At 34.1% G+C, this 20,998-nt stretch overlaps 3 protein-coding genes across 3 annotated transcripts; 2 read left to right on the forward strand and 1 right to left on the reverse strand.

Annotated features, from left to right (window-relative positions):
- Window positions 1-1,436, forward strand: LOC125860158 (3-ketoacyl-CoA synthase 6-like). The gene has a single exon (XM_049540059.1). The coding sequence runs from the start codon at window positions 28-30 to the stop codon at window positions 1,384-1,386; it is 1,359 nt and encodes a 452-aa protein (XP_049396016.1). The 5' UTR covers window positions 1-27; the 3' UTR covers window positions 1,387-1,436.
- Window positions 1,437-10,277: 8,841 nt separating this feature from the next.
- LOC125860149 (subtilisin-like protease SBT1.3) lies at window positions 10,278-12,934 on the forward strand. The gene has a single exon (XM_049540050.1). The coding sequence runs from the start codon at window positions 10,415-10,417 to the stop codon at window positions 12,734-12,736; it is 2,322 nt and encodes a 773-aa protein (XP_049396007.1). The 5' UTR covers window positions 10,278-10,414; the 3' UTR covers window positions 12,737-12,934.
- Window positions 12,935-13,903: 969 nt separating this feature from the next.
- On the reverse strand, window positions 13,904-19,734 carry LOC125859251 (uncharacterized). The gene is made up of 3 exons (XM_049538947.1): window positions 19,603-19,734; window positions 14,593-14,767; window positions 13,904-14,145 (listed from the first exon to the last, which is right to left on the reverse strand). Exons 1-3 carry the CDS (start codon window positions 19,732-19,734, stop codon window positions 13,904-13,906), a joined length of 549 nt encoding a protein of 182 aa, XP_049394904.1.
- Between the last annotated feature and the right edge of the window lie 1,264 nt (window positions 19,735-20,998).

Here is a 20,998-nt window from a genome sequence, read left to right on the forward strand (position 1 = left end):
TCCACCTTCAATTTTCTTTTAATCCTCATGGAACTAACCAAACTTCTCTGTCTTTTCATCTTCTTTACTATAGAAGCTCTGCTTATTCTTCTACAAGCAGAGCTCAACATGTTTCATCTTGTGATCCTTTCATGTTACATTTTCCTCTTAATCTTGAAATCAAGACCTTCACCAATATACCTTGTAGACTATTCATGTCTAAAGCCACCAAGTATCTGTCAAATTCCTCACTCAACTTTCATCGAACATACCCGAAATTTCATGGATAAACAGAGCATAACTTTCATGACTAAAATCTTGAATCAATCAGGACAAAGTGATGAAACATATATACCTCCTGCACTTCATTACATTCCACCAAAATCAGACTATCAAGAAGTTATTAGTGAAGTGCACATGGTGCTTTTCCCTGTATTTGAAGACCTTTTGGCTAAAACCAAGCTCACCCCACGTGATATCGATGTTTTAATTGTCAATTGCAGTGGATTTTGCCCTGCCCCATCCCTTTCTTCCATCATTGTAAACAAATTCGGCATGAGAGAAGACATTAAAAGTTACACAATTAGTGGCATGGGTTGCAGTGCTAGCGCGTTAGCTATTGACATAACTCAAAACATATTTAAATCTCATAAGGACTCAATAGCTGTTGTCCTTAGCACAGAGATTTTATCTACAGGTTGGTATCCTGGAAAAGAACCATCAATGCTCGTTATTAATTGCTTATTCCGAATGGGTGCTGCTGGGATTTTAATTTCAAATAAAAAAGAATCGAAAAACAGAGCAAAATACGAGCTTGTTAAAACTCTAAGAACTCAGAGAGCTTATGATGACAAGGGGTATTTTTCTGCGTATCGCGAAGAGGATACAGATGGATATACTGGAGTTACACTAAAGAGAAACTTATTGGAAACAGCAGGAGAAACACTTAGGTCTAATATAACAATTCTTGGTTCACAAATTTTGCCTTTTACTGAGAAAATTTTGTATGGGGTTTCAATCTTGAAAAAGAAAATGGTAGACAAAAAATCAAGTGTAGATATTTATGTGCCTAATTTTAAGTCTGTTATAAATCATTTTTGTTTACCAACTTCAGGAAGGGCAGTGATAAATGAGATAGGAAAAGGGTTGAATCTTGGTGAGAGTGATATGGAAGCTGCTTTGATGACATTGCATAGATTTGGGAATCAATCTTCTTCTTCTTTGTGGTATGAATTGGCATATTTGGAGGCTAAAGAAAGGGTGAAAAAAGGTGTCAAAGCTTGGATGCTTGGGATGGGAAGTGGTCCTAAGTGTATTAGTATAATTTGGGAATGTATTAGGCCCATTTGTGGGGAAGCCCAAAGAGGTCCATGGGCTGATAGTATTGATGGATATCCCTTAGGATGAATACGTACCATCCTAAACAATTCGGTCAACTAGTTTACGAAATATATGCAAAATCTATATATTGTGTATATTTTTACTTTATATACATATATTATACATATTTATACAAAACATATATATACTATCAATGTATATTTCAGTCGTATTGATAAACTCGTTGGTTGAACTGTATAGAACTGTAACTTAACGTTATAAATTGAATGCAAGGCCCAATTAGAGCCTAGAGGGAATTTGAAAAATGATGTTGGAGGTGAGTAGTCTTGAACTTTTATTTAGAACATAAATAGAGTCATTGTACAATTATACTTGCTAGTCAACAAGAGTCCTTATAGTACTTGTTGTCTTTAACGACTTGAACCTTGTAATATGATTGTTTATTATATATACAAGGCTCACGAGAAGAGCGTAATGTGCAAAAACATTACTTTACACATGGTATCAGAGCCATCTATTGCTAAGGGCCTATTCTATCTCCTATTTCCCTTTTCTTGCGATCCTTTTGCCAAAATATGTCGATTTCTGCCGTAGTGAGCAGACATCATCACCACTTTTGCCTTCTTAGCCAATCGACGGTAGTACTCCCCTTCTACCGCTTCAATTTCAGATTCTGCTCTCCCCAATCAAACAACCCCGCCACTCTCTTTTCCCCCTCTATCCTTTTCTGTCCCATCCCTGCACACTTCAATCCCTTGTCCTTCTCCGTCATATACTTTACCTTGACCATTTGTTAGCACTGTTTCTTTGCCCTTTCAATCACCTTTTGTTGGTACCATCAATCCAACTTCTCCGTCCCAATATAATCCGGTTGCGACTCTTGCTGCACTTAACATCACAAATTTGGTTACTATATACTTTTGACCTGACTCGACTCATGAGTAAAACTTCGACTCTTCTATGGACAACACCTATGACTTTTAAACTTGAAGATTTTCCCATAAGGCAAATCCGGATTAAAAGTTTAAAACCATCGTTCCCAATGTCATTAGGTGAAATTACAGATGAACTAGCTATACAAGACAATTTTCCAACTAAGGATATCAATTACATCTCTTGAAATACATGTGGCTATTCCACTAATCATAACACAAATGTGTCACCTTAAATCATTTTTAGCATCGAAAGAGAAAATTGACACTTCAAACCCCAACGAATATAAACACACTTTGCATTAATCATTTCAAGTTGAGTAAACTTAACACACAAATGTATTTTATCAGATAAATAAGTAGTGCATTCTTATGTCATAAAGCTTGAAAGATAGTTCTTTTTTAAGTTTTTCATTTATACAAAACGATTGCCAAAAAAGTTCAATTTGATGAAAGACCCCAATAACCTTTTTGAAAAGGCTTATCTTACATTAGACAAAGTGCAAAGTATGGTTTAATTAGTATCATACTTGCATGTTATATAGACAATGTATAATTATTGACTTTAACTAAACGTAAATTAGTACTTATTTCTTGAAGCATGTGACTATGAGCCCATTTGGATTGGCTTAAAAAAAAATAGTTTATAAGTAAAAAATAAGGAGAAAATGATCAAAATAGTCCTTCATGTATAGGGTTGAATTATTTTGGTCCTTTATCTATACCATCTTATCTAAATAGTCCTTAATGTATATATAAAAAGTATCATTTTGTTCCTAACCCTAAAAACTAGCATAAAACATAAAAAAAACTGTTAAGTTTAACGGTGGGTCCCACACTCTTCTTCCTCCCTCTTTCTTCGCCATTGCTTCTCCTTCATGTTCTTCTTTTTTTACCATTTCTTTTACGATTTTTGCTCCCAAAATCCTCTCATATTCGGCAATGAAAGTGATAATTTGTATACCTGCTAAATTTTGAGGATGTGTATAGCAGATGTCATCATCCTCATCAACAGTTGGAATGAACTCATCAATAAAAGGATGGGAATTCTGATCACCACCTTCGACTTTTCCAAGTAAGTGCCAAATAATCTCTTGATCAGTTGGATAAAATTTTATACCTCTTCGCAATCCTGGCTGATCTGGAAAGACCAACTTAAATGTTTCAGTTAAAGGTACCATAGCTACTGATTCCCTTATGTTTATTTTCCTTCCTTTTCATGGAGGGGAAAGGGGATCTTGACAACTTTTCAAGGAAGCTAATTACAATCAATCACAAATTATCGCTTTCATTGCCGAATATGAGAGGATTTTGGGAGTAGAAATCGTAGAAGAAATGACAAAAAAAAAAAAAAGAACATGAAGGAGAAGCAATGGCGAAGAAAGAGGGAGGAAGAAGAGTGTGGGACCCACAATTAAACTTAAAAGTTTTTTTTTATGTTTTTAGTTAGTTTTTAAGGCTAGGACCAATGATACTTTTTATGTATACATTAAGGACTATTTAGATAAGATGATATAGATAAATGATCAAAATAATTCAAACCCTATATATGAAAGACTATTTTGATCATTTTCTCAAAAATAAGCCACATGTTTTAGAGAGAAAAAAACTCTTTTCCAAATCTACTAGGTCTTTCTATTCAAACTTCAAACTTTAAAATTCAGCTTTAGACACTCAGGTATGAAGTTAGGCCTGGCCAATTCCAACTTGAACTCATGAATCTGAATTTGATTTTGATTTTGAGATGGTTAAAAATTAAAATTTACTTAGGGCCTGTTTGAAAGGCCACAATGGAATTGGGAATTGATGTAATTGGTGTAATTACTCTCTTTGTCCTGTTTGGTAGACCAAGTAATTACTTGGTAAGAGGGGAATTGGGTGTAATTGAAGGGAAGTAATTACACTCCTCAATTCCCAAGGAATGGTAAGGAATTGAGTGTAATTACACCATGTAATTACATGAATTTTTTAATATTTTTTTGTTTGGAATACCAAGACACTTTTTCCTTTTTTGTCTGGACATTTCCATTCTAAGAACGCTAGCACAGTAACAAGCCATGTACTTCTTCTTTCAAGTAAGATTTATTTCTTGATTCATTTTACTTTCATATTTTGATGTCTAGGTAAATTATGTATGAATTTTATTTTTGTATTTTCTCCTGTTAGTTTTGAGATTAAAATAAATATGAGAATTAATTTTTTTTCTTTAATTTCTGATAATAATAATAATAATAATAATAATTAAAAAAAAAAATTAAAAAATCGATTCTAACAATCAGTTATACATTGTAATTTTATTTATTCAAAATCTGATCTATTTTAAAATTTAGCTGTGTAATTACATTCGTCCAACCAAACAGGACAAAGGGAATTACACTGTAATTACACTGTGGCAATCAAACAGGTCAATGTAATTACTAGATTGTGTAATTACTAGGCTAGTAATTACTACCCTAGTAATTACACCAATTCCAATTACCAGGTGGCTTTCCAAACAGACCCTTAAGCTTTTGCTATTTTTTTAAAATAGGAGTCCTTAAAATGACTATTTATGCACTTAGTCGACATAATTATTTGGTATTTAGTATGTACTAGTCTGATTAATTTAACTTCTTATTACCTATGATTATTATACTACTTTTTTTTTACTTATTTTCAAATTGAAGATCTTTGATTAATGGCAGATAAATTTCATCCATCCTAATATCATTCTTTTGACAGTGATTTTACATTAATATCAAACAAACCTATTCCCTAGTGGCATATTTTTCATTTATTTCAACTTTCCTTAATTAGTGAGTGGAGTTAATTAATTCGCAAGTAAGTTGTTGGAGCCAGTAGTAGCTCTAAGATGCTGGCAGGCCACTACTTGTGATTGTACGTAGACACGGTGTTAATGAGATTTTTATACCTGGTCCTCGATATCTATGTTGAAATTCAATTAAATTTGAATTGACATTAGAAAATTTTACATTAGGTGGTAAAACACTTCCTAACAAAAATGACTATGTATCCAAAAAGACTCTAATCTAACTTTGTATTCAGGAAGATTCGAATTCAAAAATACTTATGACTCCATTACGACCTTCGATAAAGTACATCTAGTTAAGTATATGCAAAAACAAACAAATGAAAGAGCACAATTACAATTAAGTCCCGAAAAGAAATGAACCTGGAGCACAACATTCACTAGTTAGAGAGTTCCCCTTATATTAAATTTTATATAAAATATAAATATAAAAATCAACTAAGTCAAACAAAGAAGAGTGATAAGATAGTGGAATAGGACTGTGCAACTTGGACCGCAACTGTTCTCTCTAATTTGCCTGTTCAATTCTTCTTGAGAGTGCAAGTTATCTAATTTTTAAAAAATTAATGTTTGACGTAAATAGATTGTTTGTACTTTGTGAAAAAAAATATATTAGAAAATAACTAGTTACTCTCTTCATTTCATATTAATTATAGTTATCTAATTAAGTTTTATTTTACATGCCTGTAAGAAAACATAAATAAGAAAGAGAGTGGTTTTAATAATTTACCTCTTGAGAACTTTTTTTTGAAACTTTACAAACTTGTTTATTTTTTTAAAAAAAATAATAAGTATTAAGGGTAGAATGTGAAAATTTTGATTAATTCTATATTGAATTTGTAAATGACTATTAACTTGAGCTCACTATTTATAGTAATTTAGACAACTAATATGATACATAGAGAGAGAGTATTATAATTGTTGATTAATAAATCTTTATATAATTATATATATTTAAAAGATTGTAATTTCAAATATTTATTTTTAAAAATAACATGAGATATGTAATTTATTATGGCGACGTCTTAAAATATTTCGATATTTTATTTATGATTATAATTTATTCATTTGATAAAATTATATAAAAAATATTTTTTTTATAATTTCTCAGTTTGTTAGATTTTTATATATATATGAAAAGATATAACTCAAAATTTAAATTATATATCTAAATAAATTTTAATTTTATATCACTTTAATCATATTTATAATTTCGAATCATAATTTTATAATATATTACATGTCCAAACGGCATATCCTCAAATATTAGCAAACAAGTGTGAGCCAACAGTTTGATGTGGTGTTAACTGATAGGGGAAAGTAGTCAAATTTGGCGACCATTTTGCTTGTCACAAACCCCACAGTAACATGGCTTTGAATGCTCCTTATTCAATTTCTTACCTATATACCCACCTACTTCTCTTTTTTCTTTTTTCTTTTTCACTCGGTATTCAGTATTTATATTAAAATTTGAATTGATGCTGAAAAGTGTCACATTGAAAGTAAAGTCGCTTCCTAACAAAGGCCTCAAACCCTTAATTAAGGATGAATAAATACTTATCACATCACCACAATCCTATTTGGTAGGGGTGAGAAAAATACTGAAAAACCGAAAGACCGAACTAATTTGGTTCTTCGGTTTTTCGGTTCGATGTTATTTTTTCAAAAGTTCGATTCTTCGGTTCGGTGTTCAATGTAAGAGTCTCAGAACTTAGGTACATCTAAGAACTGAACTTTTATTTAAATAATTAAAAATTAAAAATAATAATTATATATATATATATATATATATATATAAGCATTCTCCTAACTAAAAATAAAAAGTCAACTAACAATCAAATCATTTATGAACAAATCAAAGTAGCAACAAATGTACAATTTAATAGTTACCTTCAAATATTAATTTCCAAGAGGAACCCAAACATATATTTTATCAATGTACATTATGTAAAGGAACCCGTCTTTGTCCTTGTTTTTCTCAAAAAGTAGTTGGAGGCACAAAGTTCTTAACAAAGACAAATATAGGATCTTTTAGTTAGCACAATAAGTGTTCCACGAAGAGACACATCATTCATTAACATAATTTTAAATTTTTAAATATCTTATATTTTAATTTTGTCCTCATTTTATTTTTCATTAACACCAAAAAACTAATCTAAAAACACCGAACTGAACCAAATCAAAATAGAAAAAATTGAACCAAATTAGTTTGATTTAAAATACGATGCTCACTTTTTTAAAATAAAATCAAAAAACTAAATTAAAGTTTAAAAACCAAACCGAAGAACCGAACTACCAATATTTGGTCACGTAGCTACTTCTCTTTTAGTGAGTAATTATAGTGAGAGATGAGCGTGTGTCAGACAGATGAGTGTCTTTAGGAAAATTGCTGTTCTAAATTACTGTATAGGTTACTCTTTACATCGGATTCGGGGCCGATGGTGACCATTATTGATTGTGATGCCCATAAAAATTTAAGGCCAAACCCATCGCTGACTTCCTAAACTTGACACAATTTTTTCACTTAGACATCTCAACTGAAGTATGTTCACTTTAGACACCTCATATAGGGTTTCGTTATGTCATTTTGACACTTTTTTTTCAATAAGCAAAAATATATAATGTGCGTGCGTTACACTCGCGATGACCTGTAAAGTGTCCAATAAAGTAAGGACATTTGACATTTTCCCCCAAAATAATTCTTAAACAATGAATTTTGGTCTAACAAAAAAGATAACAAGTGAATTGATGACACGTGACATTTTTCCCAAATAATTACAAAAGGAAAACTTAATCACTTCTAAAAAGAAGTGTTTTGCAGAATACCAAACCACCCCTGACCCCTATCCCCCCCTGCCCGCCAACACCAATCGTCTTCTCCATGAAAATAAATCAAATCCACCCCTACCCCATTCGTCTTCTCCGCCATATCCGAGCTTTCTCTATTCTTTAAAGATTCAAAATATATTAAATCCTCTTCCCTATAAAATAAGTATTCGATGGAATTTGAATGATTTGAATGAAAAATAATTCCTATTCTATATCTGTAGTGGAGTAAAAACAGAAAATTGAGGAAATTAGGACCAAACAAAATGAAGAAATTTATCTTCAATATCATCATTGAAAACTTAAGTGCAGGTGCCGTTTCCCATGGAGAGTTAGAGACTAATTAGAGCATAAAATACAGAATGGAATCTAAGAAAGAGATAAAAAGGATTTTTTGAGAGAATTAGATCTAACATGAATCTGAGGGTAAACTATCAAGCAACAAAATTGTTTGTATTAATTTCAATCATAATTTTGAACCACATAATTTAAACGAGTCCTGATTTAAAAACAAATAATAAACTAATTTGACTATTAAATTTAAATCAGTAAAATATATATTTAACTCTAAAATGTCTGTCAACACTTTTCACCATGGAAGGAGTTTAAATTTATGAAAATGGTAGTTGAAAATAGGACAAGACAAAAAAGAAAAAAAAAAAAGGCTAAATAAAGCTCGACTTGCTGGTAGTGAGTGTTATACACTCATTATGCCATGTTAGCGAAAAGTGTCAAAATGACACAACGAACTCCTACTTAAAGTGTTCAAAATAAACAAAGCTTACTTGAGGTGTCTAAGTGAAAGTTAGTGCCAAGTTTAAGGGGCTGCCGATGGGTTCACCCAAAATTTAATAAAGGAAACTATAAAATTAAATAAATAGTTACATACATCTTATTTTATGTGATATAATATAAATAAATTATCAGATAAGATGCGATATGTCTAAAATATTCGTTCATTATGCCTATATTATAGGCTCAAATCTTATAAAGCAACATAAACTGTTACCTTCATCATAATTATTCAGAACTCTGACTGTATGTTCCATTTGGTACGAGAAGCCAACTAATAATGGGACATTGAACAAATAAGTAGTAATTTGAAAATTAAAAGTGGCTTTCAAATCGTAAGGAAAAAAGTAGTCAGGTCTCAAGTGACAGAGTTAGTACCTGAAGTTAAAACAATACTCCTATTTGGGCAAGCTTTAGCATTATTGGATGAATTTTAATTTTTGCATTTATGTCTAGATTAATGAAAATTTATGGGTCAATCTATTTTTGACTACTTTTTACTATATCTTATTTTTAATAGACAATTTTTGCCTTCTCTATAGATGCTTTTTTTTTTTTTTTTTTTTACTACGCGAGCAAAGCAAAGAGTGGGGAAAGCAAAAGTGTGACATGAATAAACTAGTAGCAAAAAGATTATAGTACTACGCATTTCTCGCATTCTTCTTATTAAAGGAATCGGTGAATGAAAAGAAGATCAAATCTTTAAAGTTGAAGTCTTTTTCTTTATCAAGAGTGAGAGATCCGTCTAAGAACAATAGAAAAGGTATATCATCGACTTGAATCTTAGAAGAATCTCGATCTTTGTTCATACCTAGAACAAAAAAAGCAATGAAATCGATGAATGAATGAGGGAATCTAATATGGCGTAATTCTTCCACATGAATTCCATATGATTAAAAACCGATCAATCTACTTGTGTTAAGAATAGTGCACTAAAATCAAATATCAACAGACTCTTATTGAACCCTGTTATGTCAAGACATAATTTTATGAATTACTATTAAACTTAATTTACACTTCTATTAACATAAGTTATGTAACAAACATCAATATGAATTATGGTGCAGTGGTGAGACTGCTCTACCTTAAACAGATGTCTCGGGTTCGAGTTTTGGATATGAAGAAAATCTTGTTGAAAATGCCACTCGTGAATAAGTCCTACAGTGTGCGATTTGAATTTAGTCGGATCTCTAATATAAACTTTGGACATTGAATGGGAAACAAAAAAAAAATATATATAAATTAAGTTATGTCTTGTAAAACATAATTAGTGGTTTATAAACTTCTCAAAGTACAAGTGTGTTATTATGAAAAATAATGCAGCATTTAACTATTTAACCATGGAAACACATGGACCATAGTCCCATAACTATTAACCCACTTGAGCCAGCTTCCCTTTCTTAATAAAAGCCTTTTTTGTCCGTTTGATATTTGCATTAAATTTTGACTATTTTAGATTTGTGCATTATAAGGTTCTAAAATTCAAACCTAAGAGCTCTGATTAAGAAAAGAATAGTGATGCATGCACCACAGTCTCAATAAATGCCTTAACTAACTTACCATTCATGAAAACAACCACCTACTTTTATTACCAACACAAGAAGACACATTAATTGCCCATCCATTCTGCTAAGTATTCAATACTATCTAACACACCGACGCACTCCCAGATAACACTATTCATATTCAAACCTCTCTTCTTCAACTCTTCATTCTCCTTTGTTTTCTTCAAAGAATGGCTGGAATACTAGTGAAATGCTTGTTTTTCTTCGTATCACTTTGTCTTGCTATCAACCTAGCCAAATGTATCCCAAACACAAAGAAAACTTACATTATCCAAATGGATAAATGGGCTAAACCAGATGTATTCATCGACCATGTTAAATGGTACTCATCACTAGTAAAATCAGTACTGCCATCTACACCAGAGGGAGAAAAAACAGGGGATGAAGAAGAAAGGATACTTTACAGCTACCAAACTGCTTTTCATGGTGTTGCTGCTCAGCTTAGTGAAGAAGAAGTGAAAAAATTACAAGAACGAAATGGGGTTTTAGCTGTTTTTCCTGAGATTAAGTATCAGTTACATACCACTAGAAGTCCTCTGTTTCTTGGGCTTGACCGTGAGGATAGCAGCAAGTTGTGGGCAGATAGATTATCTGACCACAATGTAATTGTGGGCGTTCTTGATACTGGGATTTGGCCGGAAAGCCCGAGTTTTAATGATACTGGAATGACTAGTGTTCCAGCTCACTGGAAAGGGGTTTGTGAAACAGGGAGGGGTTTTGAGAAGCATCATTGCAGCAAGAAAATTGTTGGTGCTAGAGTGTTTTTCCGTGGGTATGAAGCAGCTTCCGGTAAAATAAATGAAAGGGGTGAGTTCAAATCGGCAAGAGATCAAGATGGGCATGGTACTCATACTGCTGGAACAGTTGCAGGGTCTGTAGTCCGTGGTGCTAATCTTTTGGGTTATGCTTATGGTACTGCCAGAGGAATGGCCCCTGGTGCTAGAGTTGCAGCTTATAAGGTGTGTTGGGTGGGTGGGTGTTTTAGCTCGGATATACTTTCTGCAGTTGATCAAGCTGTAGCTGATGGGGTTAATGTTCTGTCAATCTCTTTGGGTGGTGGAGTTTCGTCTTATAATCGCGACAGTTTGTCAATTGCTGCTTTTGGGGCCATGGAGAAAGGGGTTTTTGTTTCATGTTCAGCAGGAAATGGTGGGCCTGATCCAATTAGTCTAACAAATGTGTCACCATGGATCACTACAGTAGGAGCAAGCACTATGGATAGAGATTTTCCAGCAACTGTTAAGCTGGGGACGGGGAAAATTGTGACGGGAGCTTCACTTTATAAAGGTAGGATGAATCTTTCAACACAAAAACAGTTTCCTTTGATTTACTTAGGAAGTAATTCGAGCAGTCTCATGCCGAGCTCATTGTGCTTAGATGGTACCTTAGATAAAGCTTCAGTTGCTGGAAAAATTGTGATATGTGACAGGGGAATTAGTCCTCGAGTTCAAAAGGGGCAAGTTGTAAAAGAAGCTGGAGGAGTAGGAATGATTTTGACAAACACTGCAGCTAATGGTGAAGAGCTGGTTGCTGATTGTCACCTTCTACCGGCAGTAGCAGTTGGTGAAAGAGAAGGAAGAGCAATCAAGCGTTACGCGTCTGGTAGAAACGCTACTGCCACTTTGAGATTTCTTGGGACTAAATTAGGGATCAGGCCTTCGCCGGTGGTTGCTGCATTTTCATCCAGAGGACCTAACTTCCTCACTCTGGAGATTCTAAAGCCAGATATGGTGGCACCAGGAGTGAATATCCTTGCTGGTTGGACTGGTGCATTGGGTCCGTCTAGTTTGCCAATTGATCAACGAAGGACGAATTTCAATATATTGTCTGGAACTTCAATGTCATGTCCACATGTTAGTGGCATTGCTGCTTTGCTCAAGGCCAGACATCCAGATTGGAGTCCAGCAGCAATTAAATCCGCACTCATGACAACTGCTTATGTTCATGATAACACTTACAAATCCCTAAAAGATGCCTCATCCGTGACTCCTTCGACCCCATATGATCACGGTGCAGGACACATCAATCCAATGAAAGCTGTTGACCCCGGTCTGATTTATGACATAGGGGCACAAGATTACTTTGAGTTCTTGTGCACGCAAGAACTCAGCCCTTCACAGCTAATGGTTTTCGGAAAGTTCTCAAACAGAACTTGCCACCACTCGCTTGCTAATCCAGGGGACTTGAACTACCCAGCCATCTCTGCAGTATTTCCTGAAAAAGTTTCAATGCTGACCCTTCATAGAACAGTCACTAATGTGGGTTCTCCCATCTCAAATTACCATGTTGTAGTCTCATCATTCAAAGGCGCAGTCGTGAAGGTCGAGCCAGCACAATTAAATTTCACCAGCAAAAACCAGAAACTGTCTTACAAGGTGACATTCAAAACGATATCTCGTCAAAAAGCACCTGAATTTGGATCCCTGATATGGAAAGATGGAACACATAAAGTAAGAAGCCCGATTGCGATCACATGGCTAGCATCAGCATAGTTCATCTTGCCTAATTTCAACTAGCACTTTGTTTCGCGAGGATAATAAAAAACATGTTGCGGCAAGTCCCTATGTTTAAGCAGTGTTGTTTTTACTAGGAAACAGTTTCTTTTGTTTATTGCTAGCTATATTGCCAAATTGCTTGTAGCAACTATCATAATGATGAATTTGGTAATACAAATGCAGAAAAAGTCAATTTCAATTGATTCAAGTTTTGCGTTGTTGTTATCACGCTACGCTTGTTTCAATTTATGTTACACCTCAATTACTTCGTGGGATGAACCAACACCTGATAACTGAACCTGACCGAGCGAATCAACTTTACGGGGCTTAAAGTGGGCAAGTATTGTTGGTTATCTCACAAATAGTTTAGTAGACAACTATTGTTGAATGGAGGAGTATTCCCTCCATCCATGTTTATTTATCTATTATATTAAAAATAGTTATCCAACAATACTTAATTCAGTTTGGAAAATTAAGAGCCCTTGTGTCTATTTCTCTTGCTATTATATACTATTTAATACTCCATTCGTTTACTTTTAATTGTCATGGTTTTCTTTTTTAAAGTTAAACTATAAGAACTTTGACTAACATTTTACAATTCATTTTTTCATCGTATTGTTATAAAAAAATTGCAACTTATAGTACTTTTCCTATAATCTTTAAATATCTAAATTTTTGGTTTAAAATATCGAATTAATGTAATCTAATTTAACTTTGAAAATTAGTCTTGACTTTCTAAAAGCGCAACATGACAACTAAAAGTGGATAAAAGGAGTATCTAATACATTTTCCAAAACATTAAATTTAATATATTCAAAGGGTAATATAGTAATATTACCATATTAATTATTGTTTCTTAAAGTGTGTGTCAAGTCAATAGTGTACAACTGTTGGATAGAGGCAGTGACATACATAGAATTTTTGTAAGTGGTGTCGATATTTTAAAATAAATAAATAATAAATAATTGATAAAATAACAACATCATATTAATAAAAACTATTTAAAATGTACTCATAAAACATAAATCAAGTAAACTACTACAACTATTCTCAACGAGTTTTCATATTTTGAAATGTATTCATAATTGCCTCATTGTAGATAGTACTAAATATTTCTTTCTCTATATAAGGAACCAAACAACCACTCAAAAGATCATCATCCATTCAATTTCGTAAATCAGTCTTAATCAACTTCATCGCTGAGAAATGTCTCTCAACTATAGCAGTAGCCACCAGCAAAAGTAAAGCAAATTTAACTAGTCGAACTACAAGAAGATAAGTTTCATGCTTCTTTTTCTCTATGTGTATCTTGAAAAGATTAGCAAGTCTCTTAAGACTGAAAAACCTTTTATCATCGTCCCTAGCTAACACCAACAATGTTTCTTCAAGTTGAAAGCGAAGGTCAACTGTCGAGTATTTATTCAATATCAAAGTTAGAAAAAGAACCAACTAGTTTCAAGCAAGCAATTCAAAGTAGCAAATCAATAGTCACCTCATCGCGATTATTGAGTTCTTGACGTTGTCAATCAATAATTTTATAAAATACTTCAACCCGATGATGATGTAAAACAGTATACTCAACAATTCTAAGACGTGATCTTCCACGGATAACATAAAGCTCATCAAATTTAGATATCAAAATATCATATTTGATACAAAACTTAGATACCTTATTCATAAGTGAATCCAACCTTCATCTCATAGTTGTTGCAATCGATGCTTTGCCACTCCTACAAGTAACATGGACTTTGCAATGTCTTGCTCTTTCTTTTGAAAAATGACATTTAGATAATTTGTGATTGCTAAAACAATGCACATGAAATGCAACATGAAGATAACATAAAATGTTAAACATGTTGTAAGATATCCTTTTGTCCAGCATTTCTCTTCAAAACGAGCATTAACAACAAGATCATCAAATACATCAATGCTAGGACCAAACATGAGGATAAAGTTGTTAAAAGATTTGTAATGAGATCCCCATCGAGTATCACCTGCTCTAGCAAGACCTAATTCTTGATTCAAGACCTGACCAGTTTCAAGTTCACTTTTACGTAATTCCTTTACAATTTCTTTTGCTTGTGCTTCGCTAAGTTAATCTCTATGCTTGAAAGAAGATCCCACCATATTTAGTATATCAGAAATCAACAATATCAGTTCTTGCACTTCATCACATCTTCTAGAAACCATAACAAGAGTTAATTGAAGTTGATGAGCAAAACAATGCATTCTTGTTGCATCAAAAGTTCTTACCAGTTTCAAGTTCACCTTTACTTTCTTGTTGCATAATTTTTTTTAGCCTATTTATATCACCTTGTATATTACTTGCTCCATCATAACATTGTCCACGTATATAAGATTGACTTAAAGAATGTTGATCAAGTAAACCAATAATTTCGATCCATTCTGTAAAGAAAAATAAGTAGTATCACGAACATGAACAATACGAAGAAATTGCTCCATCACACTTCCCCTTCTATCAAAATAGCGTAAGACACTAGCCATTTGCTCCTTATATGATACATCACGAGAGTCATCAACTAAGATGTAGTGTAAACTGATGTGTTTTACTTACCTTACATATTTAGATACACATAGTTAGATGTATTTTCTTAGCCTGTATTCGAGATACATGTATCTTGATGCGCTAGATTCATGTATCTAGAGACTAAAATATGATAGAAATAGTAATATTGAAAATTCACGGGAAGACAAGTAATTAACTCTTGAATTAGTAAGATTGGTTGCCCATAAATAATGTTTCTTCCTTTGTGTAGAATGAGAATTATGAGAAGTGTGGAAAATATTGTAGTGTATAGTACAGTTAGTGAAGTGATTTCTAAATCTCCAACTTATTCACTAATCAAAATTAAAGAGATTTTTTTTTTGTATTGAATGAAGGTGTCTTTTGGTGAAACTTTTTGGACATTTTAATTATTTTAGAAATATTTGAGTTACATTTGTGGAAATTTTACGGAAAATACCTTCATCACGAACACTTGTACCGAATTCATCAAAACTTGTACTTCACCAATAACTCTTATAGGAAATTCTCATAGCTTGAGGCATGTCAAAAGACACTGTCCTTAAGGATATTTCACCCGATATGGGTGTATCCCCTAGGATTCAACAAGCTCTTCTAGTATAAACTAGGAGCCAGAAACTAACAAAGATTTAAGAACAAAACCCAACACACCAATAGAATATAGGAGGAAAGATTTACTCTCAAAATGTATATTGTTTTCTATCTTTTCTTATTCTCCATAAGAACACAAGAGGAATATATATATATACCCAAAAATAGTCATCAACCAACGGTCAAAAGAATTAAGAATTATAAAGGCTGTTTTATGAAGATTAAAGGCAAAAGATTGAAGACCAATTAGAAGGAAATAGACGTTGGCCAACTGCCATATTTAGGCCAAAATTAATAATGATTTATAAGACAATTAACTGGATATTAACACCCATTTAATATGATGAATATAGAAGGTAATATGAACTCTTCTTTTTGAGATACTAGAATCATTTTTCTAACAATCTCCTACATATCTCAAAAAGAATATTAATAAATAGAATGAAATAAGAAGTTTTGCTAGGTTTTCACATATGAGTTTAATACATCGAATTTGGTGTCCGTAGACTATGAACCAGACCTAGATAAAACAAGATTAAACTTACAGAATAGTTGGTGAAGTTTAGAACTTCTATGAACCAATAATTTTTTTTATAAGTCCAGCGTCTTATTCTATCACATTATACTCTCACAATCTTTGTCGTTATCGCGGTTTTGCGCTAAGAGGCCATGCGCGTGTGATGTTTGTTGTAATCAATGACACAACTTCCAATTCAAGTGTCTACGATCGTGCAATAGTATAATAACCCAACCAAGGGTTGGGGTTGTCCCAAGAGAGTGGTTTTGAGAATTTATAGAAAAATGAAATTAAGTTCTAACTAGTCGTAGCTAAAGACATTAACGAGTAAAAACATAGTAAATAAAAGAGGGTGACACAAAGTGTCAAATATCAAATGGAGGTTTTGTCACAAATAAATAAAAACAACAAATTAACAATGGAATCTAAGCAATGAGAGGGGGATTCTTGGGATGTGACCGGAATACGGGTTAATCTAAAGTATTGGGTACATGTTTTTATAGAAAAGTTATAGAGTAATAGTGACTAGACTAAGCTTTATGTGGAAATAAGTTTTCTCTCGAGCAACTTACCCCGTTTCAAATGGGTTCCTCTCGGACACCCACTTGCCGCATGAAGGCCAGCCTACGCCTTACCCCAATCACTCTCTCGAGCTGAGTGTTAGGATATGGGACTAGGGCTCACCCTCTCGGGCTGAACCTCATGTTGACTTACTCCTTAGACTATCAATTTAGTGGTCTTAGTTTTTCGACCTCTCTTTCGAGCAAGCCGAAAACACATAAATAAACTTGTATTTGCAACTACAAATTCATTAGATTCATACACAACCACTAAATGAAATCACAATTAAACTACAAATAAACTATCAACAAGCAAGACCCAACAAATATCTTAACCCATATTCGCTAAATCACACCCCAGGAATTGGGGTTTTTAGCCACACATCAAGAGATAGAAATTTATACCTAAATGAGTTTGCATTCAAATGGGTAGAAGAATTAAGTCTTGTTACAGGTCAAGAATGAAGAATCTAAGAGACCCAACTCCAAATCTTGAAGATGAAAACCCTATTCTTCTTTAAGTCTCCAAAACCCTCTCACTTAGAGCAAAAAGTACTATTCAATTGTAAAACTTAAAATAAATGTTCGACTCCTAAAAATTAATAAAGACTTTAGTATTTATAGACTTCAGAAATTAGTGCTGGCGGATCGTTTGGCGAGGTTAGTCGGAATCGCTGATTAACTCGGCATTCGCCCTTTGGTGTAGTTCGTCGCCGTCTTGCACTAGCCTTCAGCATCGTCGTGCTCTGTGTCGTTGGGCGACATAGTACTTCTTGGTGGAACTATTCGCAACACGCCGACTGTTCCTTTCATCACCTTTTTGATCTTTCTACTCCAGGGCTTCGCGTACTGGAACAAAGGGCAAAGTGCGTCCCTTCGGTGAATCGCCAAGCGTGCTTGGTGATGCTCAAGCTTCAGCTTCTTCGTTCTTTTTAGGCTTTTTATTCCTTTTTGCACCTCAGTGTCCATGCTTCGAATAAAACTTAAAATACCTGAAACTTAAAGATTTTTATCAGATATTGAGATAAAATAAACATTCGAGGACATAATTTCTATTAAAATATAGCCCTAAATGAGTCCAATTTGTGAACTCATCAACACCCCTAACTTAAACTTTTGCTTGTCCTCAAGTAAAACTCAAGTTCAACAGTTCAAATAGGATGTCTCAAACAGTGCTACACAAGACTCAATCATGAATGCACACAACAAGACTCAATTTACTTAAGTAGGAATCAATTGTGTACTCAAAGATTCAAGTTGTGACACACCATTACCAAAGATTCTTATGCTCGTAATACTTGCTACTTGTGCAAGTTCAAGCTCAACAAAAAGTATCTAAATGCCCTCACATAAATAATGATTCCATATTCACACACATAGGTTAATCAATTCAAGATCAGGAATCAAATGCAACGGTCACACTCAAAAATAGGAACACAATGCATGTTTTCACCCATAGGCTTGCACTTATTTTTCGATCGATCTTCGGTCCGGCTCACTCAAGATCAAAAAGGTCTTTCTAAGGCTTGTAATGGGGATGAGTGCAAATGTATGGTCATTTAGGCTCAGTGACTTTTTCCTCGTGAGATGTGGTATTCTCAAGGCATTCCCTTATTTTCCTTTATCAATTCTTTTTCTAGTGCTTCTAAGTCATCTTTTTATTCACCTTCATGGATTTCTTGGCAATCTAATTTCTTTTGTACTTTATTCCACATTTTTTTTCTTTTTGTTTTTAGGGGTTCCATTATTATGCAACACCACTGGTTAAGGGAGACTTTGCCTGCACTTCTTGACTCCTCATTTTCCTTTTCACCACACCGCCACCCCTAAGTTGTCTATTCGCTAAATCACAAATCAAGAGGATTATAGGTAGTGGGTCAAGTAAGGTCTAGGGTTCATCAAGGTTCTTCCAAAGAAAGGTAAGGCTCAAAGGGTTTTCAAGAGAGTTTCACGGGTAGGCCACAAAAGAGGTATATGTTAAATTTGGCACACACTCTTTAAAGTTGTCTAAGATCATCTCAAGAGGACACCTTTCTAAATCAACCAAACTAACGGGGCAAATTCTAGGTTTATTCATGCATGGTTCAAAGCAAGCTAATCACACAAGGCATTGATACTTAAGTCAAACAAGACTACACACTTTCGCTAGTGCGCAACGGTCATTACAAGAGAATCAATTCGATAAATGGCTAATCACAACGAGATGCAAAGAGTTCACACATTGTTTATGCAACTTCATTTGGCCTCATCGTAGCTGCACATTCATGTTCGTTCAATTGAAAGCACTATTCAAGTCATCGGTATTAATCGAAACCGAGACTCAAATTTTTGCAAAAGAACAATCACACTCAACTCACGAGGGGTGGAAAAAATGTGCGAAAAATTTAAAATTTTTCAAAAGGGTCAAAATCATATTGTAATTAAAAATAAAAGGAGCCTCAAGCTCAAACATCCACAGAAAAGCAGATAAACATAATTTTGACACAGAACAACCCAATCATATACACAAAACACAACTATCAGCACAAAAGGTGTGGGCCTCACTCCACCACAAATAAAAATCATTTTTCCTCAAGTGCAAATAAAAGTAGCCAACAGTTAAAATAAAGAAAGAATAGAGAAAAAGGTAAAGAGGGGATCCTGTCTACACGCTTGCTCCATCTGTCGGGGAACTGTTTCCTGATGCTTTAGCCTCAAATTCGACAATGGTTACCGGATTGTCATTCTGGTTCTCATTGTTTTCATTTGCCTTAGCTTCTGTAGTGATGTTAGCAGCACCCATTCTATGCACGGCATTGCTCGCCAAAAAAGAATTTATAGTCGTGTAGACTCCACGTTTCCACGAATGAAGGGATCTATGGGGACCCTTCTGCTGGAGCTTGCTTACTTACTTTCTCTTTTTTATTTTCCAGTTCTGCTATCTTCTCGTCTCTTTTGAAATCTCATGCTCTTACATGTCGATGTGGCATATCTTTCCCTGCGACCTTTGGTCTAACCATTTTTGTAAAAGACTTCAAGACAAAGTTTGACAATATTTAAACATGTGCAGGAGAGTCCTGGGTGTAGAATCACTTTGCCAAGCTAGTTGGCGAAGTGCTTATCTAGCTAGGCTATTTGCTGAAAATGATGTACAAATGATATAAGGGCGCAGACAAAAGGAGAACAAAAGGGTCATTCAGCGAGTCACCGAGTGCGACTTGCGATTTAGGCTGATCGCCTAAAGCCATAGATCACTCGATGCTTACAACATCCAGTTAACGGCGAAATGATGCCATTAGGCAAACCGCTGAGCAATTCGGCGAGTTTTGTCGTAATCAATGACACAACTTCCAATTCAAGTGTCTACGATCGTGCAATAGTATAATAATCCAACCAAGGGTTGGGGTCGTCCCAAGAGAGTGGCTTTGAGAATTTATTGAAAAATAAAATTAAGTTCTAACTAGTCGTAGCTAAAGACATTAACGAGTAAAAACATAATAAATAAAAGGGGGTAACACAAAGTGTCAAATATCAAATGGGGGGTTTTGTCACAAATAAATAAAAACAACAAATTAACAATGAAATCTAAGCAATGAGAAGGGGATTCTTGGGATATGATCGGAATACGGGTTAATCTAAAGTAGTGGGTACATGCTTTCGATAGAAAAGTTATAGAGTAATAGTGACTAGGCTAATCTTTATGTGGAAATAAGTTCTCTCTTGAGCAACTTACCCCGTTTCAAATGGGTTCCTCTCGGACATCCACTTGCCGCATGAAGGCCTGTCTATGCCTTACCCCACTCACTATCTCAAGCTGAGTGTTAGGATATGGGACTAGGGCTCACCCTCTCGGGCTGAACCTCATGTCGACCCACTCCTTAGGCCATCAATTTAATGGTCTTAGTTTTACGACCTCTCTTTCTCGCAAGCCGAAAACACATAAATAAACTTGTATTTGCAACTACAAATTCATTAGATTCATACACAACCACTAAATGAAATCACAATTAAACTACAAATAAACTATCAGCAAGCAAGACCCAACAAATATCTTAACCCATATTCGC

This window comes from Solanum stenotomum, chromosome 3 (assembly GCF_019186545.1).
Source record: "Solanum stenotomum isolate F172 chromosome 3, ASM1918654v1, whole genome shotgun sequence".
NCBI classification, from domain to species: Eukaryota; Viridiplantae; Streptophyta; class Magnoliopsida; order Solanales; family Solanaceae; genus Solanum; species Solanum stenotomum.

Coding starts and splice junctions, on each gene's coding strand:
- LOC125859251 (XM_049538947.1), bottom strand. CDS start 19,734: ATGGGTGCTGCTAACATCACTACAGAAGCTAAGGCAAATGAAAACAAT. Junction 14,768..19,602: donor CCCCGACAGATGGAGCAAGC/GTGTAGACAGGA, acceptor GAAACTGGTCAG/GTCTTGAATCAAGAATTAGG. Junction 14,146..14,592: donor AAAAGGATATCTTACAACAT/GTTTAACATTTT, acceptor AATACTCGACAG/TTGACCTTCGCTTTCAACTT.
- LOC125860149 (XM_049540050.1), top strand. CDS start 10,415: ATGGCTGGAATACTAGTGAAATGCTTGTTTTTCTTCGTATCACTTTGT.
- LOC125860158 (XM_049540059.1), top strand. CDS start 28: ATGGAACTAACCAAACTTCTCTGTCTTTTCATCTTCTTTACTATAGAA.